This window comes from Equus asinus, chromosome 20 (genome assembly GCF_041296235.1).
Source record: "Equus asinus isolate D_3611 breed Donkey chromosome 20, EquAss-T2T_v2, whole genome shotgun sequence".
NCBI lineage: Eukaryota > Metazoa > Chordata > Mammalia > Perissodactyla > Equidae > Equus > Equus asinus.
Window position 1 is genome coordinate 104,451,617 of NC_091809.1, and position 27,361 is coordinate 104,478,977.

Sequence of the window (27,361 nt, forward strand, 5' to 3'; positions counted from 1 at the left end):
CTAGAGCAGAGGTTGGCAGACATTTTCTGTAAGGGTGCCAGATATATTTTAAGCTTTGTAGGCCACAAATAGTCTCTGGCGCATAATTGTCTTTATTTTTCCTTATGACCTTTAAAAATGCAAAAAACATCCTTAACTCCAGGGCCATCTAAGAATAGGTAAGGCCATGGGCAGAATTGGGACTTCTGACTAGTTTTCCAGCTCTTGCTAGAGGATGGGCAGCCAGTAGATTTCTCTTTTAGACTTCCCCAGCTGCTGCCATATGCCTCATCTCTAACCCTTTTACTTTACTGGTATTCATTTCCTGCCGTCTATGGGGCGAGAGGCTGACTTGGTTTGCTTTCCATGTCAGAGCTGCTGAACTTAATGTATGAGACAAAGAGAACAGTGTGTTGCAGATATGTGTGCATCACAGAGACACAGAGACCAGGGTGACCAATTCGTTGTTTCTCTCCCCCAGATGTCTCTCGTCATCGCGTGTATGGTAGCTGTGATTGTATACCGCCTGTCAGTCTTTGCCACGTTTGCCAGCTTCATGGAAAGTGAAGCATCCTTAAAGCAGGTCAAAAGTTTCCTCACTCCCCAGATAACCACCTCACTCACTGGATCGTGCTTGAACTTCATTGTCATCTTGATCTTGAATTTCTTTTATGAAAAGATATCTGCCTGGATTACAAAAATGGGTAAGTTGCCCAGAGCGTTAGTGTGACTCTGAACAAGGGTCCCTACCAGTGCTCTACATCCATTTTGGACCTTCCTGCAGGGAGTTCATTTTTTAAAGGTACACTTTAAGGCAGTTCTACTCTATAGGTGGACCCGTAGCCCGGTGCGGCAGAATCACCTAACAGCGACATTCAGGCCCATCACAGTGGAAGCAGGAAGAAGAACTAAAAGGAAGAATTAGGATGCTGTAGATCTTTTTGAGTATTCTTGTCTTAATTCTCCCTTGTTAGGGCTAGCTGAATCCTACGAAAAATCCTCACTTTTCTCAAGACATAATTTTTATTTCATGTGTGTGGTATTTAGAAGGTATTTGATCTTGCAAACGATCATGAGAAAAACAGAACCATTAGCTCCTCCTGAAGAAATCTAAAATTTCGCACTTCTCTTTTCAGTTGCCATGTCTTCGAACCTGGATTATTTTCTTTTAGAAAATGTTAAAATTTCCCCTCAGGCCATGAGGGGAGGTGGCGGGGTGACAGGTGAAGTGGGAGAGTCAGTGAGGGAGGGGAGCGCGGAGCACAGGTGCTTCTGGCCTTGCCCCCGCCACTCGGAAATAAGGTCAGAGACTCTCCTGGAGGCCTCAGCCTCTCTGAGCACGCTCTCCAGGAGCCGTGCCCGCCTCCAGACCTGTGCAGAGAGGTCGTGCCCAGTGGTACAAAACGAGCACGTCATTCCCTCAGCACTGGAGTGAGCACTGGGGAGCAACTTTCGTTAGACACTCTCTTCAGGTTTGGAGTTCCCGTCTCTCAATTTTACTTTTCTTGTGCTATCCGCAGCAAAACCATTCATCGCAGGCAGCACCTGAAAAATCACAGCTTTTTTCAATGACAAAAATCACTTATATTCACATCAGAGATTTTGTGGGAATGCAGCTAAATTTCACTGAAAGGGAGAAGTTGCCTGTGTGTTTAGAGTAATCTGTATCACTCTCTCCGCATTGCTGAAAATGGGATGGATTTGGCTGGATCAGCTCATGCGCTTGGGAAATCATCAGCTCAGAAAAACACGCTCCCTTCCTCTTATCTGCCTCATGATACCCTGCTGTGGGGTCAAGAGGATCTCATATTTTCTTGTCTTTGGAATTCATTAAATGGTAGATCATGCATTTTAAATAGAGAGGGAAATGTGTGCTATAACTGCCGCCATTTGCGTGGCATTGTTTTCAAAATTGATAGAGCCAGTTAATTCATGAGAGGAAACGCAGTTCGGTTTGGAAATCATCCCCTGCCCTTGACAGGAGTTTGCTTTGTTTAAACCTGATTGAAAACACACGAGAGGGAGCTGATGTGTTTACAGGACATCATGTCCTGTAAGGGGTTGAGTATGAGGCTCTGTAGTCTGATATGGGTTTGAATTCCATATTCTGACTGGGTGACCCTGGGCAAGTATTTCACCCCTCGAAATGTAATAATGACGGCTTCCCAGGCTTCTCCAGTGATAGAGTAATACAAAGTCTCTAATAGAAAGTCTGGCACAAAGTCAACAGTTACTTACTGTTGGTCTATTATGGGTGGAGTGGGGATCATTGCAGCAGGCTCTCGGAATAAGATGAGTAGATAGCCGCTTGTCCCAGGAAGTATGAAATGTAAGGAGAAACAGGAAGGTACATCATTAAACTTTGGTGTTTTTTTACTTAACAGAAATTCCTCGAACTTACCAGGAGTATGAGAGCAGTCTTACCTTGAAAATGTTCCTGTTTCAGTTTGTAAATTTTTACTCGTCCTGCTTCTATGTAGCTTTCTTTAAAGGGAAGTTCGTGGGCTATCCCGGAAAGTACACATATTTATTCAATGTGTGGAGAAGTGAAGAGGTAAGAATTCCCTTGAGAGCGGAGATTTGTGGCTTCAGTAACTCAGTGTTAACCAAATGCCTTCTGTGTGGCCACCGCTAACTCCAATATTGTCAAGTTGCAAGAGAAGTGTGAGATGCTGATCCTGTCCACAGAGGGTACTAGTCTTAGAATCCGGCCATCAGATAGACTTTCCAGTTTCTTCTGGGCAAGAAGTTATATTATGCCTATTGTTTGGCAGTAAAACGAGCTGTGAAATGGGATAAGTACGTTCTGTATAGCCGACGGCTCCCTGCAAAGGATGAATGACAACTTCTGGAGCTGTGGCAGAAAGGGCTCCACCAGGAGTTACAGAGTTAGACCAGATCAGTGCTTTCCAAACCTGCCTGTGCATCCAAATAAAGATTCAGAATTTTCTAACAATGAGACTCAGAGATCCCCAGCTGAATCTAATACAGCTAGCCTGGTGCTGGTCTGTGGTCACACTTGGACCTATTGAGCTAAATATCCCTTTGCTATCCATGCCAAACAAAATCTTCAGGTTCTGATCTTCTGGTTTGGGATTTCTTTTGTTGCAAAAGTCCATCTTTCATCATTCACTTCTTTTTTCTCTTCTTGCTTCTGACTAGTGTGATCCTGGAGGCTGTCTGATAGAATTAACAACCCAGTTGACCATCATAATGACTGGGAAACAGATCTTCGGAAACATTAAAGAAGCCATTTATCCGTATGTACGACTTGGAAGCTTTTGCTTAATTTAAGTAACCATGAGAGATTTCCTCTGGAAGAAAATGGAATTCTTTGATTATCATGGTGCTTTTGTTAGCAAATATTTTAGTCAATAAAAAAACTTCATTTTTAATCAACAGTCAAGAAGGAATTAAGGTAACAGAGGCTTTTAAATATGCATCTCTACTGAGTATCCACCTCTCCTGTGAAGGTTCCACTGGAAATCTAGACATTATCTCCGCTGTAGATTATTCTATGTGATGCACATTATTCTCAGGATTACTAAGCATTGAACTCTGTAAACAGATCTATATGTCATGGACACACCTAGGCACAAAAATTGGTTGTGAATGAAATGCTGGTATGTGAAGAGGTTGCTCTCTGTTCCGAAAGCACAGCAATAATGAATACATTATAAAAAGAGACAACCAAAATGACAGTTGATCTTCAATATAAGATGAACATCCCCATGGATAAAAAGAGAAGGCTCATACACCTGTGGTCCTGCAGGGCTCCTTGTTAGGAAATGACAGTGTCAGGTTCTCACACCTGCAGCGTGAAGTGGATTAAAATGCCCTGCTTAAGTTGGGGGATGGGGCAGCTTCACTACATGTACTTGAAGCCAGGGACTGGGTTCATTCTCACTTATTCATGAAAGAAGCTTGAAAAGATCCTTTCCCTCTGCTGCCCTGGCGCAGTTCCATGTGCTCCCGGGCTTCTATTTCATGTGCTGACGAAGGACATAGACATCCTTTCAAGCAGTATTTGATCCACGACATTCCTAGTATTGCCACAGAGAAATAACTCCAAGCCGTTGTTTTAAGTGCTGGCTCCAGATTGAGAACACAGAGGACAGAATGGACATAAACCAAACACAAGGGAGGCGATAAATATGCACAGACAAGATAAGAGACAGGCAGACAGGCGAGTAAAAGAAAAAAGAAACAAGTAAAATTAAGCCTACAAACCAAAATTCCAAAACTTATAATGAGATTTAATGCTACAAAGGCTGCTAACAAAATCAAGTTTTAGAAAGTGAACTTACTCTATCTAGAAGATTCTGGCAAAGTCTAAAAATATATGAGGAGGTGATATGTCATGAAAAAGGATTAGGAAGTCATTTAAGTAAAAACATATAAATTAAGCAAGAACAAATGAGTATAAAAAAAGAATCAATTGCACGTAAATGAAAACTGGTACTTTAAATAGAGTAGAACAGATGGGATCAGTTACACACTGGAATGGAATTTGTATGCTGAAAGGTTATTTTGAAATCTATATGAATGGAGAGAAACATTGTATTCATGGATTGGAAGACTCAACCAATTATCTCCAAAATTGATATATAGATTTAATGTTATTCCAAACAAAGTATCAAGAGGATTTTTGTAGATATAGACAAGTGGATTCTAAAATTTATATAGAGGGCAAAGGAACTAGAATAGCCAAAACTATTTTGATAAAGAAGAATAAAGTTGGAGGAATTACACTACTTGATTTTAAGACAACTGTAAAACTATATTAGTTTTACAAGACTGGGATTGGCAAAGGGATAGATTCATAGATCAGTGGAACAGAGTAGAGACTGCAGAAATAGAGCTACATACATATGGCCATTTTATTTTTGAGAGAAGTGCAAAAACAGTTCATTGAAGAAAGAACAGTCTTTTCAACAACTGGTGCTGGAACAAGTGGACATCCATATGCAAACTAACGAAACTCGGTGTGAACTTTACACCTCATTCAAAAAATTAACTCAAAATGGATTATAGATGATAAAACTTTTTTTTTTTTAAAGATTTTAGTTTTTCCTTTTTCTCCCCAAAGCCCCCCGGTACATAGTTGTGTATTCTTCGTTGTGGGTTCTTCTAGTTGTGGCATGTGGGACGCTGCCTCAGCGTGGTCTGATGAGCAGTGCCATGTCCGCGCCCAGGATTCGAACTAACGAAACACTTGGCCACCTGCAGCGGAGCGGGCGAACTTAACCACTCGGCCACGGGGCCAGCCCCGATGATAAAACTATTTTTAAGAAAGTAAGGAAGTGATGAGGATAAAATTCAAGATAGTGGTTACTCTGTGGGGATCGAGGAGTTTGTAGTTGGAATGGAGCACGTGGGATTCCTGGCAAAGTTCTCTTCTTGAACTGGGTGGTCTCTTTTCCATTTTGACTCCAGTTACACACATGTCCATCTGTCTGACATTGTCTCAGAAATCTCAGGGGTTCTGTTCCCTTTTCATTATCTTTTTTTCTCTGTGTTTTTCAGTTTAGATATAAGCAGTATATGTGTTCCTTTTAATCTGCATTTGCTAGAGTACTTCGTATTGTCTCATTGCTTAATTTTTGCCCATTTGGAGGCAAAATGATATCTCAGTCTGGGTTCACTTTGCATTTCCCTGAGTAATGACATGAATGAGCATTTTTTGGTCATAGGTATTTCATCTTCAATGAAATGCTTGCTCATGTTGCTTAACCATTTTTCTACTTGTCTGTCTTTTTTTAAGTTGATTTGTAGGAATACTTTATAACTTCTGGTTGCTGTGTTTTTGTTAGTTTGTTTTAGGTTATATGTGTTACAAATATTTTATCCCAACATAAGTTTTGTCCTTCCATTTTTTTAATCGTATCCTTAGATCACAGTTTCTCAACCTCAGCACTATTGACGTTTTGGGCCAGATAACTCTGTTGTGGGGGCTGCCCTCTGCCACGTAGGAGGTTTGGCAGCATCCTTGGACTCTGTCCACTAGGTGCCAGCAGCCCACCCTCTCGCCAGTTGTGACAACCAAACATCTCTCCAGACATTGCAGACGTTCCCTTGTGGGCTAACTCACTCCTAGTTGGGACCCACTGCTGTAGATGGACAACAGTACATCCTTCTAATATAGTAAAATTTATCCATCTTTTCTTTCATAGGTGGCATTTTTTAAGTCTTGTTTAATAAATCCTTCCCTACCCCACGATCAAAAAGATATTCTCATACATTTAGCATTGTAACATTATTGTCTTTCTCGTTTAAATTCTTAATATATATAGAAAAGATTTTTGTGTTTGATGTGAAATTCAAATTTAATTTTTTACACTCATGCCCACATATAGGTATAATTGTCATGTTACCGTTGATGGAGAAGCTCTTGTTCCCTGGTCTCTGTGATCTGCAATACCATTTATGCCAGACAGCAAGTGCAAGGCTGTTACTGGGTCCCCATGCTGTTCCAGGCGTCTGTCCCTGCACCAGTACTACACTCTCTTATTAATACAGCTCTTTAAGTCTTGACATCTGGTGGGGAAAGTGTTACCAATGGATTGTTCATCTATAGAAGTATCTTGGCTATCCTTGATCTTTCGTCTTTCTGTATAAATTTTAGAAACATCTTGTCAGATTTCACATGGAAAAATATTTTGATTTTTTGTTTGAAATTAGATTTCAGTTGTTTCAATAAAAACAACTGACATTTTTATAATGTCAAGTCTTTTTATTCATGAACATTTATTTGGACTTAAATGACTTTTTTTTTTTTTTTTTTTTTTGCTGAGGAAGATTCTGCCTGAGCTAACATCTGTGCCAGTCTTCCTCTATTTTGTATGTGGGTCACCACCACAGCATGTCTAGTGAGTGGTGTAGGTCCGCGCCCAGGAACCAAACACAGGCTGCTGAAGCATAGTACGCCAAACTTAACCACTAGGCCATGGGGCTGTCCCCTGCACTTAAATGACTTTAAAGAAAGATTTAAACTTCTACATATACATCTTATAAATCTTTTGTCAAATCCATTTATAGGTACTTTTAATTTTAGTTGCTATTGCAATGGTATCTTTTAAAACTTACGTTCTACCTGTGTTTTGTGGATGTATAGAAACGAAATATAGTGATAAACTCTATTATTATTTCTAATAATTTCTGTCTGACTTCATTTGGATTTTCTGTGCAGACAATCCATCACATCATTGTTAGTCATCATAGATTCTCCTTCACGTCCCCTTCTTTACCTGTTTGTTTTTCGTCTGGTTGTGTTGGCTCAGACCTCCAGCAGAGCCTTGAGTGTGACCATGCACACTCTTATTTTGTTCTTGATTCTAACAAGAATGCTTCTAACTTTTCCCTGTTAAGAATGATGTCTGCCCCAGGATTTTGGTAGATGCTTTTGATCAGATTAAGGTAATTTCCTTCTTTTCCTACTTTTCTGTCATAAATAGATTTTAATAGGTGCTGGAAATATATCAAATGAATTTTTCTCCATCAATTGACATGATTTTATGTTTTTCTCCTTAAATCTGTTAATGTGGTCTATGACAGTGATTTTCTAATAAAAAACCTTTTTTTTCCTTAAAGTAGTCCAACATTATCATGATACCTTATTTTTTATATAGTATGGATTTAGTTAGGTAATATTTTGTTTGGGATTATTGCATGCATTTTCATGTGTTACCTGATCCTCTGTATTTCCTTTGTCATACATTTTCTATTGTAACCAATTTCTCGTTTCTTTGAGTGTCCTGAGTAGCCTGACAAAATGAAGGTTAGTGAATTACACAGAAAAAATGATCCTATGATGACCCTCTCCTCCACATGCTCTTTAACAGAACTCTCTCAGAATAAATGTATTTCCATGGGGAGAGTCAGGGTTGTCTTATTTTCTTAATCTCCCCAATAAAGAACTTTGGACCTCAGCATGTGTTGTGAAAAGAACAATTAGATTCTGATCTGGACTTTAGCAGTAGTCATAGCTCTGCTTGCTCCGTGATCTTAAGTTACTTAATTTCCCCTTCTACCAAATTCTTAATCTAACTCTCTGATTCTCTGACCCCTGTTTTTTTAACTCTATTTCATGTGTTTACTCTTGTTACTTCCTACAGCTTGATTCTGAATTGGTGGAGACGCCGAAAAGCTCGGACCAACTCTGAAAAGCTTTACAGTCGATGGGAGCAGGATCACGACCTTGAGACTTTTGGGTCTCTTGGGCTATTCTATGAGTACTTAGAAACAGGTAATTCTCTACCACTGTCTTGAAACACAGAGTCAGGCTGGGCAAAGTAAGTGCTTTTCCAGCTCTTAATATTTCTTCCTGCCTTGGACATAGTAGATGTTCAATAAGTTATTGGATGGTGGATGAAAAGCTAGATGGACGAATATAGAAAAGATTGGCTCAGTATTTATATTCCTCACCGATAGAATGAAGAATGATGTTTAGTTTCAAAACACCAATCTTAGAGATATTTTTCCTATCAGTTGGATGTTAATATTGTTGAACCAAATAAAGTAAGGATCACTTTTTAACACCTGTCTCAAATTAGCTTAAATAGCTCTTCCTCCTTTTGTTTGCCTCAGTGACAGCTCAGAGAGAGAATAAGTTGAAAAGCATTTCTGGAGCCTGACACACGTTTAGTGTCAGGCTGAGAAGAAGGCTAACAGCACGCGTGCAACAGAAAGCCCGGCTGACCATGAGAAATGCATAAGGCATTCTAGGGACGGAACAAAGAAGAGATCTCGAGGTGGCATTTTAGGAGAAATAATGATGGGGCTGCTTGTGTAGTCTACTCAGAGTGCTTCATCTCAAGGGACCTTCTCTGCTTCTCTGGTGGAATTAGGAGGACAATTTTCTTAACTTACTTTCTAGGCCCATAAAATCATGGTGGCATGAACGAAATGATCTGAAATTATTTCTGATTCTCCACCGTAATACATACATATGATATCTGGATTGAAATAGGTAAATTTAGGACAAATAGAAAGAAGACTATTTTATAAGCTTCTTGTAAAATTAGGTAGTCCTTGCTTTATGGAGTGATAAGGCTGTAATTTTTAATTAATTATGTAAATTTCAAATGAATTGTGCATAAATGCATTAAAGGTAGCTGAAATTAAAAGATGAAATCAAGGTTTCATGACAAGATTACCATTTATTGAGACACATCTAAGAGTCAATTTATTCTGGATGTGTTACACATCCGTTATCTCTAATCTTGAAACATTCTAGAGAGTAGTCACTGTTTGCTGCATTTTACTTTAGAGGATACTGAAACTGTGATGGGTTAATTAATTTGCCACGGGCTGCAGGATTTTAGATACGGATCTGGGATTTGAACCTAGAAAATTCAAGCTGTTTCTACATGACGCTTCCTCTTAACCTATCGCTTGGTTCAGTAGAGAAGGCAAGAAAAGAGGTGGTTTGTTCACTTAGTTTAGTGACGACAAGACTGAGTTTTATAAGGCAGTCTCATGAGATAAGCTGAAATCTAGACACAACCAAGACCCACCTGAAATAGAGGACTAGCAGGAGATTCCTTCTTTCTTCTTTCCTTCAATGGAAAGCCATTCCTGTATCTCAGACTGTTTTTTCTTTACTTGTGTGAAACCCAGGCTGCCAGTTGCGTGGAGTCTTTTACCACAAGCATTGTTGGAAACAAAAGAACAAAAATTGGAAGAGAAGCCAGCTTCTACACAAGCGTTGAGTCTTAAAGAGGAAAGAGTAAAACCTATTTAGAAAGATGTCAAGATAGTACATTGGATGAGGACCTCGACAAATACCTCATTCCAGAAAATGTGTATTTCCTTTGCCCACATATAATTTATGTTTCTGATGCTTTAGATCATTTTCTGATTTATTCTCAAATATCTTGTTTTGCACTGCCTTTTCATCTGTTAGCTTCTTTAAATCTTAAATGATGCATTTGTTGATAAGGCTTGTAGTTGAGTGCTTTTATATACCCAGCACGTGCTGGCCATTGGAAGCATCCAAATGAACCAGTCATTATCCTTGAGCACAAAAAAGTACATAGATTACCAAGAGAGTAAACCTTGATTGCCTTGCTGATGTGCCAATACCAGGATATAAAGGCTAGACCTGCATAGACCTAAACATAGCCCACTATAAAAGGCTGTGTTTTAAGAGGATTAAGTATATCCTATCTAATAAGAATGGATGCTTTCTTCAGACAAGCAGATCTCAAAACAAAACAGCAAGGTCGGAGCTGAGCTATGTGTACGCAGTTTCTCTTTCCTATTCTAGCAAGCAGATAAGTCCCTATGCCTCCCACAGGGAGGAGGGAGTTGGCAGATGGAAGAGACCTGGACTGTTGTGCTGGTGTAGATCCCTCCAAAATGAGGGAAGTGGCCAGAGTTGGGTGGAGTGTCCCCTCTTTTCCCCTCCACGATAATGAGTGTGAATTTTTCTTTTTTCTCTGCAGTCATCCAGTTTGGATTTGTGACATTATTTGTGGCCTCTTTTCCTTTGGCTCCTCTTCTTGCTCTCTTGAATAATATCATAGAGATCCGAGTGGATGCCTGGAAACTTACTACTCAGTACAGGAGACCTGTAGCTGCTAAAGCTCATAGCATAGGTGTTTGGCAAGACATTCTTTATGGAATGGCTGTCCTTTCTGTGGCAACTAATGTAAGTGTACCTATTTCGGGGGTGACTTTGTATTTTATTTTGTTTTCCTGGGGATGGGGAGATGTGAATGATGCTTAACTCACTCTTTATTTACATTGATCTCTTCATGGTGACAATCCATAAAATAAAACGTCCCTAAACTTCAGTGCACTAAACAACACAGAGAGATCTATGACAGACAAACTCTTAGAAATGCAAGGAAAATTATGAAATCACTCTTGTTAAAATACTATGATAACAGTTTCATAGGGTGTGACAAAGTAGACAGAAAATCAGTAATGGTATAAAGGGTTTGAGTAATGCAGTTAAAGCTTGATTATACATAAAGTTGTTTACTACAAACAGAGAATACACAACAGTTACCTATTACATTTATGGAGCACTTATTAACAATAATAATAAAACCAAATTCCCCAAAGCAGAAATTTGTGCAGTCCATGTTCACCTACAGTAATGGTTTAAAAATTGAAGTTGATAATAAACTAGTTAAAAAGGAAAATCTAACTGCTCAACATCCACGCTTCTAAGTAAGCTTTATCGTATAAAAAGGAAACAAAATTGAAATTATAGAGAGCTTAATTAAAATGAAAACCTATGAGAATCAACTAAAACCACAGTTACAGAAAAATTCAGAGCAATAAATGCTTTCCTTATTAAAAAAGACTGAAAACTGTGAGCTGAGTATATACCTTAAACTAAGGCAAAATGTAAAACTAATCAATAAAAAGTAGTAAGAATTAATAAAGATATAATCAGAAATAATCAAATTAGGAAACAAACAAAAAACAATATAATTGCTAAATAAATAAAGAGTTAGTTCATTGAAAAGACAAATAAAACAAGCAAAACTCTGAAAAACTCTAACAAGAGAAAAGTGTTGTAAGGTGCAAGTGAGAAAATTATGGGAGATTGCTATGTAATCATTTATTCCAATACATTTTTAAAATCTATTTGAAACTGACACTTTTTTAGAAAATAAAAACTGCCAAAATTTATTCAGTAAGTTATAGAAAACCTGAGTGCACCAATAGCTACAGAAGTAATATTAGACGTTTTAAAAAATCTACCACTAAAAATGTAGATGGCAGAGCCAGATGGTTTTAAATTGACTTATCTAACCTAAAGGAAACATGCTATTGATACTATTCCAGAGCTTAGGAAAGGAGGAGAAAACACCATTCCTGGGGAATCAAATAGTTACTTGATTAATTGCACTGAACTGTGGGAAATTTACCAGCACAGGGTCTTCTGTCTCTCCATTCCCTCCCTGCCGGCCTCCTGCATGCGCGCACCCACACACACAATCACTGCCCTAACCTGTGGAGTTGGTCTAGGCAAGGGAATTTGGTTAAGGAGAGTGTGAACTGTACTGTGAAACAAGGAGAAATGTAAGAAACAGCAAGGCATGGTGGAAACAGCATGGTGTTTGGGGACAGATACATTTAGGCTCAGTTTTCAACTTAGCCACTTTCTAGCTATGAAATTTTGGAATACGAATCATACACTGTAAATGAACTATTTTATCTTTTAAGCCGAAGACTTATAGATTAACATGATTTGTAATAACATTTTAATCATTTGGCATCCACATGGCACATGGAACTGAGATGCACAAATCGGACATTTTTAAAACTGGATTGTTAGCTCATGATCTCTCTCTTGCTTTGTCCTTCAGGCTTTTATTGTAGCGTTTACGTCAGACATCATTCCTCGTTTAGTTTACTACTATGCCTACTCAACAGATGCCACTGAGCCCATGAAAGGATATATCAATAACAGCCTGTCAACATTCCTGATCGCTGATTTTCCAAACCACACTGTACCTTCAGAAAAACGAGACTTCACCACTTGCAGGTTTCCTCTTGTTTTCTTAGGTTTCAATTTTGCCCTTTAAATATATGTCTTAAGTTCTCTGTTTCCTTCATTTCTTATGATGAACAAGATTTACTTGGAGCAGTAAAAATCCTGGATGAAAAAAGTGCATCAGTTCTAGAATTCACACGTTGTGTGATTCTGATTTGGAAAAGTAGAATGTCCAAAAGTAAGAGAAAATTAGGGGTAGAGATAATATCAGTTTTCAATTGTTTCTTATTTTCTAAATTTATTAGAAAGACTTCTCACCAAGAAATGCCCCTTGGTCCCAAATTGTAATATCTATAGATCATACAGCATGATCATTGTATATATGCATTTAATCTACTCAAATTTAACTATATATCCTTGAAAAGAGAGAGTGAGAAAGAGAAATAACAATATGACGAGTTCACCGGCCACCCCACCTGAGGGTTTCTTCCTCACGGAGAACAGGAAACTAGATTTGTGAACCTACTGTTTCCACACTCAGTGTATCATGTACTAGGAGGATCTTTTACTCTGGGATGGAAAGATTATATTTCCATATAATCTTTATATAATATATATAATTATATTTTACTACATAAATATATATATTACATCAAAGCCCCTTAACTTAACCCTTAAACCAACAGCTTCATCTGGGATTCCAAGACAGAAACAGCAAAATGTTGCAACACAGGTAGACAAAATCATTGTTATAGTCTATATTTGCATATAGAAGAATTATAGGATAGTGTTTAAGAGCATGGACACTTCTGTCCGATTTCTTGATGTCATCACTTCCTAGCTGGACTAAGTCTTTGAAGAACATCAACATCTCGCAACTTTGTAGAAAACAATGAGATTACCAAGTTGAGCACTAAGAAAACTCCAGAAGGATGGTAAGGAAAACAAAAGCAATGCAGCGTCAGATAAGCCAAGAGAAAATAGAGTTTCAAGAAAGTAGATGGCCCACAATGTCAAGTCCTATCCTTGAAAGATCAAATGAGATGATGATTAAAACGTTCCTTCAATTTAATGACAGGAAACAGTTGGTTTCGGTGGAGCGATGGGTAGAGCTAAGTATGTTAAGGAGTAGGAAGAAAGGAAATGGAGACCACAAATTTTGCTGACTGGAGAAATTTGTCTCTGAAGGGCAGGAGAGAAGTTTCACTGAGTCTCCCCGTCTCACTTGAGCTGCATCAGTACTCTACATAAGTAACGTATGGCCATGATTTTTATCCATACAAGAAAAATAAATGTTTCATGAGAGCAGTTATCCTCCTATGACTTGACTTTTGTGATCAACTACAAGGGTCTTAAGGGAAATAACAAGAATTTCTGCTGGGCCTCGCTGTTTGAAGTGATAGCTCACTTTTGCATTTACTTGTATTTTTCAGGTACAGAGATTACAGATTTCCTCCTGATCATGATCAGAAATATTTTCATAATATGCAGTACTGGCATGTCCTTGCTGCCAAGATGACCTTCATCATAGTTATGGAAGTAAGCCTGTCTTAACTTTCGTTCCAGCTAGTCTGTTTTCTCCTTTTAGGCATGTATTTCTAAAAGTATCTGCTCAGCAGAAAAATTAGCATTATATCAGTAAATTGTTTTGAAATAAGTATTTGTTGTCACAAAAAGCAACTTAGAGATATTTTCAGTACAATGGATTGCCTGTTATTCACTTACTATTGCTGACGATATTAAGGTGACAGGAAAGAAAAGAAAAAATATGGCCTCTTCCCTGGAGTTCAGGAAAAGGGCAGAGGACCCACTGGTTTTACTGAATACCTATTGTACACTGGTGCCAGAGGCTATGATAGCAACCTTGTAAGTTAGATTTTATTATTCACCCTTGAAAAATGAATCTGAAACTCAGCAAAATTAGGGAATTGGTTTAAAGATAATCAGCTAATATTAGCCCTGAGTTTCAACGCCAGAGGTCTCACTCCCAAGCCTCTGCTCCGCCCACCATGTTTCCTCCCTTGTGGACTGTCTCGTCTAGTTATGGATGTAACGCATGCAATAAGAGAGAACGGACACAGAGAGGGTGGTTGAATAAGCTACAGACCATCAGCCATGTGGCCAGTGAGGGAGAGAGTAGATGGAAGGCATTTTTTCACTTTCCAGCAAAGCTCAGTAATAGACAAGTTAAATGCAAGCACACACAAATTCCAGTCAGTTTTTGTTCAGTTTATTTTACTTTTATCAAAGTTATACATGTAAATAGTTTAAAGTCAAATAATTCCACATGATGAAAAAAAGAGCAGTCTTATGTAATATTCCTGCCTGTGGTTTTCCTCTTTCTCTCTCACTTCTTTATGAATTTATCACTCTTTCATTCCACATCTTCCATCAGAAGTTTGGATTACCTTTCACTCTGATAAATTGCCCCAGAATTCTTTTGATTTTTTGTTTTTCTTTCTTTATTTTTCCTTTTAATGTTTTGAATCATCCCAGGCTCTGTCTGACCCACCATCACCCTAAAACTTCTCTTCACCTTCTTTTGTATTGAATCCTGCATTTTCTGCAATCTGTGTTTCTCCCATTCTTGGGTTGCTTGCTTATTTCGATGAAGCGCATCTTTCAGTAATTTTCTGAGGAAAGTTATAGGCCATCAATTTTGAATATTGAAAATTTCTTTTCTTTCTTCATAGATGATTAATTGGTATAGAATTCAAGATGAAAGCTCATTCTCCCTGAAAAAATTTTAACCGACTTTATTTAGGTATTCCTGAAGTTTTTTAAGACATTGCTCTATTTTCTGTCAGCTTCCAGTGTTGTGATAAAATCCACTGTCATTCTGATTCCTCAGTCTTTATGATCCTTTTACAAATCAATAAGCTTTGAGCATTCTTTCACTAGCCCTTCTTTTATGAAGCTTCACAAGACAGTGCCTTGATATTGGACAACATTTCGTTGCTCTGAACACTCACTGAACCCTGTGGATCTGAAAATTGTGCTTACACTTCAAGTTGGGAAACTTGCCTGTGTTATTTCTTTGATAATTTCCTTCTTTTCTCTGTTCCGTCTTTCTGGGACTCCTATTATTCGGATGTTATACTTCCTGTTTTGAAATTCTAATTATCATTTATTTTCTCTCCTATAAATGGAGGGATTCATGGGGCCGGCCCCGTGGCCAAGTGGTTAAGTTTGCGTGCTCTGCTATGGCAGCCCAGGGTTTCCCTGGTTCGGATCCTGGGCGCGGACATGGCACCACTCATCAGGCCACGTTGAGGTGGCGTCCCAGGTAACACAACTAGAAGGACCCACAACTAAAATATACAGCTATATACTGGGGGGATTTGGGGAGGGAAAAAAAAAAGAAGATTGACAAGTTGTTAGCTCAGGTGCCAATCTTTGAAAAAAAAAAAAATGGAGGGATTCATACTTTTGTCTTTTTATTCTACTATTCTTTTGCTTCCTTCATTACCTCTGTTTCCCCTTAGTTCCTATTTCTGTGTTTCGATCTTTTTCTTTCATGTTAGACTTTCTTACATATTTGGTGGTTCTTGGTAATCTGCTTATGTATAAGAGTCAAGCAGTGAATGCTGACTATAAGCTTTGTGTGCATACAGGGGGAAGGTCTCTTGCATTTCACTGTAGGATGATAAGGTAGTGAAGGGACTTTTTCATTTGAGACCTACAAAATTTTGATATCTGTAGTTCTAATTTCACAGACTATGTCCCCAGAGAAAAATCCTCTAACCGCCTGTCTGTTGAGCCATCTCATGGCTGCCTGTGTTCTGAGAGCTGAGCAAGGCAGGAGGGACTAGGGATCCTGGGATTCAGTGTGCCAAATTCCACTTAGCTGCCCTGTTTTCAATATGGCACCGCACCTCCATCCTCCACTAGCTTTGGTGTCCCTGAGTCCACAGCTTTCTCTTTTAATTTCTACAGAAAATAAATTACTCAGTTACTGCCACGGTGGGGTCAGAAAGTAGTTCCTGGATACGGATGGGAGAGGTTCTGAAAATTCAACTCCTCCTTGTACAGATTTTTAACTAGTCCCCTTATTTTCAACTCCACCCACACTTATGCCTGCAGAGTCCTTAGGACCTTCTTTCCTGAACTTTTCTGATGATCTGAAACAAAATTGGCTTTTGTCTGGTTGGTTTCTACCGTCACCAAGTCACCAAATGCAAGCTTAGGTGCCAGCTTTCTTCACTCTCTTGACTCTGTTGTCACTGTTCCCTCTCTCTTCTTTTTGTCTTTGTGAGTTATACCATTTTTTTAAAATTCCCTTACAAATATGTTAGTAGGTTTTCAGGAGGGAGCGTAGATAAACAGTATATTCAATAACTGTATTCAACTGGAATTTCTGTAATTACATATTTTAGTATATATTTGTTTAATGTTAATCTTTGTAGGAAAGTTCCAGGACAAGGACTTCATCTTCTTGCTTTTCCTTGTACCTTTTGTGTCGAGTATAGTTTATTGAATGAATGAAATGATTTGTAAGAACTTCCTGCTGGACATTTGACAAGTCTAACAATGTCTCTGATGTGCTTTTCTGTTTCCTCCAGCACATTGTGTTTTTAGTTAAATTTTTGTTGGCCTGGATGATCCCTGATGTTCCAAAAGATGTTCTGGAGAAAATCAAGCGAGAAAAGTTAATAACTATCAAGATTCTCCATGACTTTGAGCTTAACAAATTAAAAGAGAACTTGAGAACTAGTTCTGCTGAATTTTCCAAGCGAGTCATGATCCAAGAAAACCAAGTATAGCTGGGCAAGTCAACACTCTCATCACCATATTGAGGAGCAGTTGGTGGCCTGTCTGGCCAGACAACTCTCCCCTGGTTTTAGGGCCAGAGGCCAGAAGCCATGTGTCAGTTTTACCCCTTCTTCTTCTTCTTTTTTAACTCCAAAAGTTTTTGTATACTTTTATAGAGGCCATCTTTATGAGGTCGGAAGAATACCACTTGTCTGCTGCATTGGCAGGGCCCTCCCCAGATACTGTTTTCTGGGCTTCTATAAATGATTGTTAAAAGTGCACATGGAATCAGAATACTGGAAAATCATGGGATGTTGCAGCTTAGAATTAAACACTGGACGTGGGCTGTCCCATCGCCTCCAGAGCCTCTGCACATGTTCATGGTCTTCTGTTGGGTTGTTTTATACCTCTTTCCCATCAAGAAAATGTTGGGACAAAAAGAAAAGAAGTCAAGAGGCCTACTGATCCATATATATCCTGCCATTTTAGACTATGCAAATGAAAAACCAAAATCACCTGACGTAAGGAAACTCACATATTAAAAATATTGGGTAGATATCATGGCAGGGGTTTGTTCCTGAAATCATCCTGAATAAGTTAAACTTCCATCAAAATCCCAGATGGTCCTTCCCGAGTTGATTTTTCAAGAGACAGAATGTTTGGCTTCCAACTCAAGACTAACAACTCAGTTCTTAAAAGATAACATCTTGGTAACAGTAGTTTCAAAACTGGATTGTCTTATCTGGAAAACAGCATTAAGAAGTGGTTATATTGCTTCAGGTCTTCAAGTAAATGAAAGACATTATAGAGAAGTAAATGTGTCTTCTTAGTGGTTAACAAATGCAAGACAATGTCTATTGATTAATTTACTGACCTTCATCTAAAAAAATCGTTGAATTATTTTTAAAAATCCTTTTTATTCTGCAATACCTATTTTGCATCATGAAGCCTGTTTGAGCATTAGTTATTTGTATAAGTTAGGTACAAGTTGTTTATAAAATTTGATCTCTTTGTTTAAAGAAATCTCAAATCTTTTAATGAATTGACAGTCTTTTCTATTGAGGCATCGCTTCATACAACGCTCGGTGCCTTGTTCCTATGCCTTTGACACACAAGAAGTGTTATTATTGGCTGTTAATATGACATGGTGTAACATCTCAAATGTGAGCTTGTTTTAGAGAAATTATCAGTTTAACATCAATCCCAGAGTATAACACCAAAAAGGGATCAACCAAGTGAGAATGAGGTGATGGATTTGATAGCTAAGTGAAATAAAATATTTGTTGAATTCTTTCTTTCATACTTAGGCCTATGGCACATGAACACCAGTTCTTGTTCCTCTTTCCCAAAATACTTCATTTGGATTTTTAACACTTTAGAGTCAGAGATACTGTGCAGTTACATAGTATTTGAATCTGTAGTTTCAAATTACACTCCACTTTCAAAAGAATAGTGTTTTCTTAATTGCATACAAAAGAAGAAACTTTATCACAAGATGTTTTCTTTTAAAGTAGTGGTTCATTATTTAATGCTAATACATTTTTGTGAAAGTACCAGTATTAAGAATATGGCAGGTAGTATTAACTAATGATCAATATTAAGCATTTAGAACTGAGGATTATAAATTTTATAAGACCATGAGACAGTTACCCCAATATTGGTAGTAATGATTTGTCATCCTCTGTGTAGATTTTATGAACATTTTTGCGTAATTTGAAATTCATTATTGAAGAGTAGTTTCACATGTTGAGGAGATATATTTCTTGCTTGAGAAAATGAGTCAGTGTTGCTATGAAATAAGCCACGGATGCAGTATCTTTGGCTTGTGAAATTAAACTCTGTGTTACTACGATGTTGTACGTGGCACACAGCTCATATTGCTTCTTTCCTGGGTGCTAATAAAAATAAGGAAGAGCATGGAATTGGTTTCTTGGATATAAGCTTTAATTTTTATGGCTGAACATTACATATAGAGCTAGATCATAAGATAAATAAAGACAAATTTAACTCACAAAATTATCTTAAAACAAAGCAACTCAAGTGTCGAGTTTCGAGGATGTATGGAGAACTAACCAGGGAGAAAATAGTTTTCAAGAAAAGTAAATAGTTCCTATGATTGGGATATATTTTCCTTTTAAGATGTTATTCACAAGTACTTTATATCATGTTTTAATTTTCTACCAAAAAGTTTCTTCTTGTTTCACAAATTTTAAAATGAAATACAAGTATCCCTCATTTTCCTAAAAGCTTGCTAACCAGAATCCGAAGCCAAATCGATTCAAAGCAGTTTGTCTTATCTAATTAAACCCACTGGTCATTATGGGAGGGCTGAATCAAGAGTGCCTCACTACCAAATGTAAGTTGATATGTATCACCATGGCACACATGTGCATCTAATCAAACCCATAATTACTTTTTTAAGAATTGTTCCAAGAAACATTTGAGATCTTATTTGAAATAGTTTTAAGTGCAAAAGCCAAAAAATTCACAACTCTTTTCAGATGTCATCACCAATTGTTGCTTCCATCAGTTCTCTTTGCACACAAGATGCAGAAGCCACTTCAAAATATTTATTTTAGAAGAATCCGTCAAGAAGGGAGTGTCTTAATTAAATGCAATGCTGTCTCATTTTTGCTGCATCTCGTGACTCCTTTTGGCTGTAACACTCTTCTTTTAACGAAGCCATTAAGCAAGTTATCATGGAGAAGAAGGAGAGAAGATGAAGATGAAGAGGAGGGACAGAGGAAAAGAGATCAAAAAGGTCTCTCCTTATAAACCCACCCCACGCATGCTTCTGTGGGGAGAGGTGTCATGAGGCGGCGTGTTGCAGCTGTGGGTGGTAAGATGGACATCTCTGTCCTAAGCCATCTAATGAGGGTGAGAGAAACAGCAAAGAAATTTCAAATTGAAAACTATTATGTGTCAAAAGTGAAACTTTGATTCCGAAGCGATTTTGCAGCATTCAGTGCTGTGTAGCCCCGGATCTCTGTTGACTGACTCCAGCTGAGGGTGAGGAAGTTGTCCTGCTCATTCAAAACAAGAACTTACTGTTTTGAAAGGAACTCTCTAATAGTTGTTTTTAATTAGTAATAGTTGTGTTATCAAAGAATCTTATTAGGGAAAGTAGCATTTCAAATAGTACCATTGGCCAGGCTTAGAAGCCTGCTCCCATGATTCACTATAACTATCGTATCATTCTTTTTCTAGACAGTTTTACGCTTCTACATCATAGGTAATAACTAAAGTATGTCGGTTCGTCCAGCATTATGTAAAAATTCATGAGAATATCAAGGATCGCATGGTTCAGTGTGTGTGAGGTACCTGCTTCCATCACCCCCAAATATTCAATTAGGTATGTCTTTCCTGTGAGTGATTATGTACCATGGTGTTCACCAAAACAATAAGTGCTCCTTTTCCTTTTCTTTCTTTCTTCTAATTTTTTCTTTTTTTTTGCAAGGAGCTTAGGGTATGCAGGTATGCAGGGAAATTTGTTCTTAAGTAACATGTACATAAATCTCAAGAGATTCAAATTCACTCAGTGAATAAAGTAATGCTTAATTTTAAACTACATTTTGATATGAACTCAATTTATTCTTACAGTAAAATGTTGATATGATTTTTCCAAATTTGAGTGCTCTAAGACGTTTTAAGTCTTTTTTTGTTTAGAAACATTAATATGCTTTGCATGTAACGTTTCATGAAGTTACATTTGTCACATTTAAAGATGGAAATTCCTTGAAGTAAGAGGCTTGCTGGTCCAGAAAAATTGGAAAAGGTGGTAGGTTTATTTTGTTGTTTTTTCACTTTCTTTTTTCTACTTTGGGAGGGGATAAAGGTGTAGAGGAAGACCAAAAGGGGAAAATAGTATGTTGAGATGTTGTCTGATTTTTTTTTCTGGTCCCATCTTCCCCAAAAGGAAATTGGCAACCACTTTCATTAGAGTCATCTGGGCTCCTTGTGAGAAATGCATAGCCCTTGATCCTGCCCCAGATCGCTAGGAGAAGAGACTCTATGAGAGGGGCTTTAGAAAATCTCCAGGGTTACCTTTTGGGGATATAACATTGATGAGAATTTCATAAAATGCCAAATTCTCTATCCTAAAGCATTTTTTTCTAATAACTCTCAAATATTCATTTATCATTCCAACCCATCAGGAAAATACGTCAAGTCATGTAGACTCAGGATTTCCAAATCTGTAGAATTGCTCTAATCCTGCAGTATGAAGAAGTAGTTGAAATCTTATACACTAAGAACCCTAGACCTGTAGTTGCTACTTTATTAAAAAAAAATAGCTTAAGAAAGGTAAAGATATCATGTATTTGATTTTACCAATATACTCAAGGAAATAAAGTGCATACTGAGCAGAAATTAAGATGACTACATCACATTGTAAGTATTTGAAAGAAAGAAATAGATTCTCAGGATTTAATCTGGATAGCAAAGCTACTATGACTATTGTAGAATAAAGGATTTGTTATAGAAGATAGACCTTTTGAAATTGTGGGAGGAACTGGGAAGTAATGGTCTGGAAGGGAGATTTGAAGGGTCAGAGAAAAGGCGGCCACTCAGCTTTCCTGAAACACTCCTGTAGTAGTGGATATCTAAGTGGATATCCAAGTGCTGAAATGAGACTGGGAAGGACAGCTAGAGAAGTCTGTGGCAGCTGTTGCTTCTGTAGAGCTATGACTGCTGTGAATTTTCAGCCAAGTTTCATTCATGGGCTTGGGGCCACTGCTGCTCAGGAAGATCTGGACATGGAGTGGAAAAGAGTGAGGACAAGCTGGAGCCAACTGTATGTCCTTCACCATGTCAGGCCTCGAAGACCTTGAGAGAGAAATAACTACTGCTTCACTTCTGTCTGCCTGCTTTGCAAATCTGACCTGACACCAAACAGGGAAAAGGCTTCTGGAAATTGCAGCTCCAGCTTAACCAAGTTGACATAGTACAAACTGCCGTATAGACCAAAAAATATTAATAAAATTATTGATCATTTGAACATTGTGATTAAAAAATAGACTTAATTTGCCTTCATAAAATGTTGTATGCAATGACTGAAGAACAGGAATTTCTTCTTAAGCACATTCTAAACATTTAAAAAATCTGACCAAAGAGGCTGGCCCCGTGGCCGAGTGGTTAAGTTCGCGTGCTCCGCTGCAGGCGGCCCAGTGTTTCCTTGGTTCGAATCCTGGGCGCGGACATGGCACTGCTCATCAAACCACGCTGAGGCGGTGTCCCACATGCCACAACTAGAAGGACCCACAACGAAATATACAACTATACCAGGGGGCTTTGGGGAGAAAAAGGAGAAAAATAAAATCTTTAAAGAAAAAAAAAATATGACCAAATATCAGGCTGTTAAACAAAAAAACACTGCAAATTTCAAAGGACTAAAATTAGTCTGATAATTTTCTCTGTCCACAATAAAATGAAACTAGAAGACAATAATAAAAAGATAACTAGGAAAATTATTTAACAAATTTTGAAATAATTTGATCAAAATGTAATCAAAATGGAATTTAGAAGACAATTTTAATTACATGGTAACAAAAGTGCTGTACAGCTCAAATTTTGTGCATGCACTAAATACTTCCTGTGGGTGGTTTTTAGGGGAAATATATAGCCTTTAATTAGGCTATTCAGAAAGAACGTGGACAGAAAAAAACAGGCTAAGCATTGAAAGAAGTTAGAGAACAGTAATGCGAATAGAAAATAGGAGAAACGAAAAATCAATTTAGAGGAGAAATTAATGAAAAGCATACAGAAAACATTATTCTTCAGGAAAACATGTTAGAGTCTGCTCCTTTATAATCAGCAATGGGAAATTACACTTCTAGTAATTATATCCTGGATTTTGCTCAGACCATTGAAACCCTTAGAACAACTAGAAAAATTGGGTAAAATGCTTAAAAAATTGAAAATATCAAGCAAATTACAAGGCAAAGGGGGACTTGTGGCATTATAGAATCAATATCTAGGAAAGGAGAGAAAAACAGTCAGAGAGTTAAGCCTGTGTTTGTGGTCATTTTTCCCTCAAGTAAATTGGAGATTCCAAAAGCTAAAGTAAAGCTGAAAGGAAGAGACGTTCAGCTGAGTATTCAGCAGTCTCAGGGCTTAGGAAAAATATTTAAGTTTAGTGTCCACCAAGGATACATAGCCCTGATAAAATTCCAGAGCTTTCTGTTGCAACATCACCTATAAGGACACAGAAAGGTTAAAAGTCACATAACAGAAAAAAGATACTCCATGGAAACACTGACTAAAATAAATGAAATAAAATAGATCTATATGTGTATCAGACAAAGTAGATTGTGAGGCAAGAGACAATACTAGAGATTGAGATATTTTATAATGAAAAAATGGTATTTTTTAAAAGAATACATAACTTCTAAATATGGACACATCTAGTAAAATGTATAAAAATATAGAAAAGAAATGTGGATAGAACTAAAAGGGATAATAAATACACAACTTATTTGAAGATGTTAACATGTTCTTAATACCTAGAAGACTAAACAAGAAAAAATATGCAATAAAGATATGGAAAATTTAAATAATGCAATCAATCAACATGGCAACTGAAATATAGATAAAATTACATCCGACAATGGCAAAATACACATTCCTTTCAAATTCACATGAAACTTTTACCAAAATAGATTATATCCTGGACCATAAGTCATACCCAATTAATTTCAAAAAACAGAAATCATTCAGAGTATATTCTCTGACCATAGGGGATTAAATGAACCCAGCAACAAAAAGATAATTAGAAAATCTCCCAAAATGTTTCTAAATTAAAGAACATAGTTCTCAATGCCATATGGATCAGAGAAGAAATCTCAATGGATATTAGATAACATTTTTTAAATTAAAATGAATATTGACATCTCAAAATTTGTGTGAAGCAGCTAAATCACTTTTAAGAAAAACATCTAGAAATCTTAATGCATACCTTAGAAAAAAATTATGGAAATCAATTATTTAAGCTTCTATCTCGAATATATAGGGAGAGAAGTTGGCAATATAAGCCCAAAGAATGGAGAAAAGAGTAAATAATAAAAGTCAATGAAGTAGAAAGCAAGCATACAATAGAGAAAATTAACAGACAAAAGTCTATTCTTTGAAAAAATTAGCAAAAGTGATAAATAGCAAGAAATGATCAAGAAAAAGAGATATCCCACATTACCAAAATCAGGAGAACATTTTCAGCACTTGGGAATAGGCAAAACAATAAGCATTAAAGAAATGATAGATAAATTTAACTTCTTTAAAATTAGGAAATTCTATTCAATAAAAGACAACATTAAGATTGTGAAAATAGGAGAGTGATGTCACCATCATGGCAGAGTGAGCTCTCCTGGTAAACTCTCCCCTCTAAGATACAATGAAAAGGACATTCATATTCCAATAGAGGACATGCACACAACACAAAAGACATCTGAGAGACCCACACAGCCATAACCTCTGAAGGTGGAAGTGCTGGAGAGCCCCTCCACTGAGGAAGTGGAACAAGGTAAGAGAAACCTCTTCCTCCCAAAGGACAGCAACTCAGGGACTGCATGTGGCACCAAGAGGAAAGGGGAGGGGCGCTGGCCCTCCAAGGGAATGCCATTACTCTCTAGGTTCCCTCACAGCCCGAGGAAAAGCCTCACACAGAGGTTACTAGCTATCACAGGGATGTCTTCATAAGCTAACACCCCAGGAGAGCAGAGCAAGAAGCCCTTGAGACTGTGCAGAAGAAAGAAAGCACCCCTCCCCCCACGCAGTGCCCCAGTTCAGCAGCTGGGAGCTGAAATGCAGATCATAGTGGGCTCAGAATACACAGCTCTTGTCCACTCCTCATGGCAGCAAGTAAAAGCAGCAATCAAATACGACCACAATGCAGAACCACAAATCTATGCCATATAGCAGTATGAAGAAATATATTAAATATCCAGACCAGAAGGAAAATGGCAATTGCCCAGAAATCAACCCTGAAGTCATAGAAATCTATAATCTAAATGACAGAAAATTCAAAATAGCTATCACACAAAAACTCAACAAGTTACAAGAAATTGCAGACAGTTCAATGAATTCAAGAGCTACTTCACAAAAGAGATTGAAACTATAAAGATGAAGCAATCAAAAGTATTGGAGATGAAAAACAATGGATGAGATAAAGAAGAATATGGATTCCCTGAACAATAGAGCTGGTATTATGGAGGAACAAATCAGCAATATTGAGGACAGAAATAAAGAAATGCTTCAGATGGAGGAGGAGAGAGAATTGAGACTAAAAAGAAATGATGAAATTCTCCGAGAAATATCCCACTCAATTAGGAAATGCAACATAAGGATTATAGGGATTCTAGAAGAAGAGAAGGAGAATGGAGCAGAAAGCTTGTTGAAAGAAATAGTAGTAGAGAAGTTCCCAAATCTGGATAAGGAGCTGGAAATGCAAGTGAAACACCAGTAGCTCTCCCAACTATATCAGTGTAAAAAGACATACTACAAGGCATATAGTAGTGAAGCTGGCAAAAGTCAATAACAAAGAAAAGATACTAAAGGCAGCAAGGCAGAAGAATATAACTTACAAAGAAACTCCTATTAGGCTCTCAGCAGTTTTCTCAGCAGAAACTCTACAGGCTAGAAGAGAGTGAAATGATACATTCAAATCTCCAAAGACAAAAACTTTCAGCCAAGAATATTCTATCCAGCGAAAATACCCTTCAGATATTATGGAGAAATAAAAAACTTTCCCAGATAAACAAAAGCTAAGGGAGTTCATCACCACAAGAGCCCCCACCACGAGAAATCCTCAGGAAGGCACTCATACCTGAAAAAAGAAGAAGAAAGGGGCCACAAAACCCTGAATAAGGACACAAATAAGTAAAAAAAGCAGAAAATCATAGCTCTCCTTCAGAACAGGTTAGCAAACACTCAAGTAAAACATTAAATAGAAAGAGAAAGAAGACACCAAAAATAAATATAATCTTGTCATTTTAACCACAAAGTCACAAGATGAAATAAGACATAACAAAAAGAACTTAGGAGGGGAAAAGGAAAGGGATGGAATCAGCTTAGTCTAAGGAAATAAGAGCTTATCAGAAAGTGGATTATCTCTCTACAAGATTTTTCATACAAACTTCATGGTAACCACTAAGCAAATAAGTAGGACAGAGACACAAATAATAAAAAAACAGAAAACTAAGAAAACTACTTAACCAAATTGGTAGTCCTAAATCCAGGGGACGAAAAACAAAGGAAATGCAGGAAAACCAGAAAATGAGCGATAAAATGGCAGCATTAAGCCCTCATATGTCAATAATCACTCTAAATGTAACTAGATTTGATTCTCCAATCAAAAGACACAGAGTTGCAGGATGGATTAAAAATAAGACCCAACAGGGGTGGCCTGGTGGCTCAGTGGTTCAGTTGGCAGGTTCCACTTTGGCAGCCTGGGGTTCACCAGTTCGGATCCTGGGTGCAGACCTACACACCACTTATCAAGCTATGCTGTGGCAGTCATCCCACATATAAAATAGAGGAAAATGGACAGAGATGTTAGCTCAGGGCTAATCTTCCTCAAAAAAAAAAAACACAGAAAACATTATCCAACAGTATGCTGCCTCTAGGAAACACATCTCAGCTCAATTGTGAAACAGGCTCAGAGTGAAGGGATGGAACATCATACTCCAAGATAATGGTAAGCAAAATAAAGCAGGTGTTGCTGTACTTCTATCAGGCAAAGCAGAAGTCAAGTTAAAACAGGTATAGAGAGACAAAGAGCAGTAGTATATAATGATAAAAGGGACACTCCACCAAGAAGACATAACACTTATAAATATCTATGCACACAACACAGGAGCACCAAAGAACTGTTAACTATTAACTATTAAACCTAAAAGGAGGTATTAACAACAACTCAATAATAGTAGGGGGCATCAACACTCCGCTCACATTAATGGATAGATCATCCAGACAGAAAGGCAAGGAAACAGGAATTAAACGAAAAACTCGACCAGATGGACTTCATAGATATACACAGAACACTTGATCCAAAAACAGCAGGATATACACTCTTCTCAAGTGTGCATGGAGTATTCTTGAGGATAGACCATATTTTGGGAAACAAGGCAAGCCTCAATAAATTTAAGAAGACTGGAATAATTACAAGCATCTTTTCTGACTATAGTG

At 37.7% G+C, this 27,361-nt stretch overlaps 1 protein-coding gene across 2 annotated transcripts in view; it reads left to right on the forward strand.

Annotated features, from left to right (window-relative positions):
* ANO5 (anoctamin 5) overlaps positions 1–22,231 on the forward strand; it is a 96,363-nt gene extending 74,132 nt beyond the window's left edge. For both annotated transcript variants that reach the window (XM_014841460.3, XM_070491355.1), the window contains 8 exons: positions 461–683; positions 2,364–2,533; positions 3,142–3,239; positions 8,094–8,224; positions 10,425–10,630; positions 12,306–12,484; positions 13,867–13,972; positions 16,996–22,231. In XM_014841460.3, coding sequence (XP_014696946.3) covers positions 461–683; positions 2,364–2,533; positions 3,142–3,239; positions 8,094–8,224; positions 10,425–10,630; positions 12,306–12,484; positions 13,867–13,972; positions 16,996–17,196 — 1,314 coding nt within the window. In that variant the 3' untranslated portion in view covers positions 17,197–22,231. The remainder of the gene's footprint in view (positions 1–460; positions 684–2,363; positions 2,534–3,141; positions 3,240–8,093; positions 8,225–10,424; positions 10,631–12,305; positions 12,485–13,866; positions 13,973–16,995) is intronic.
* The last annotated feature ends 5,130 nt before the right edge of the window (positions 22,232–27,361 follow it).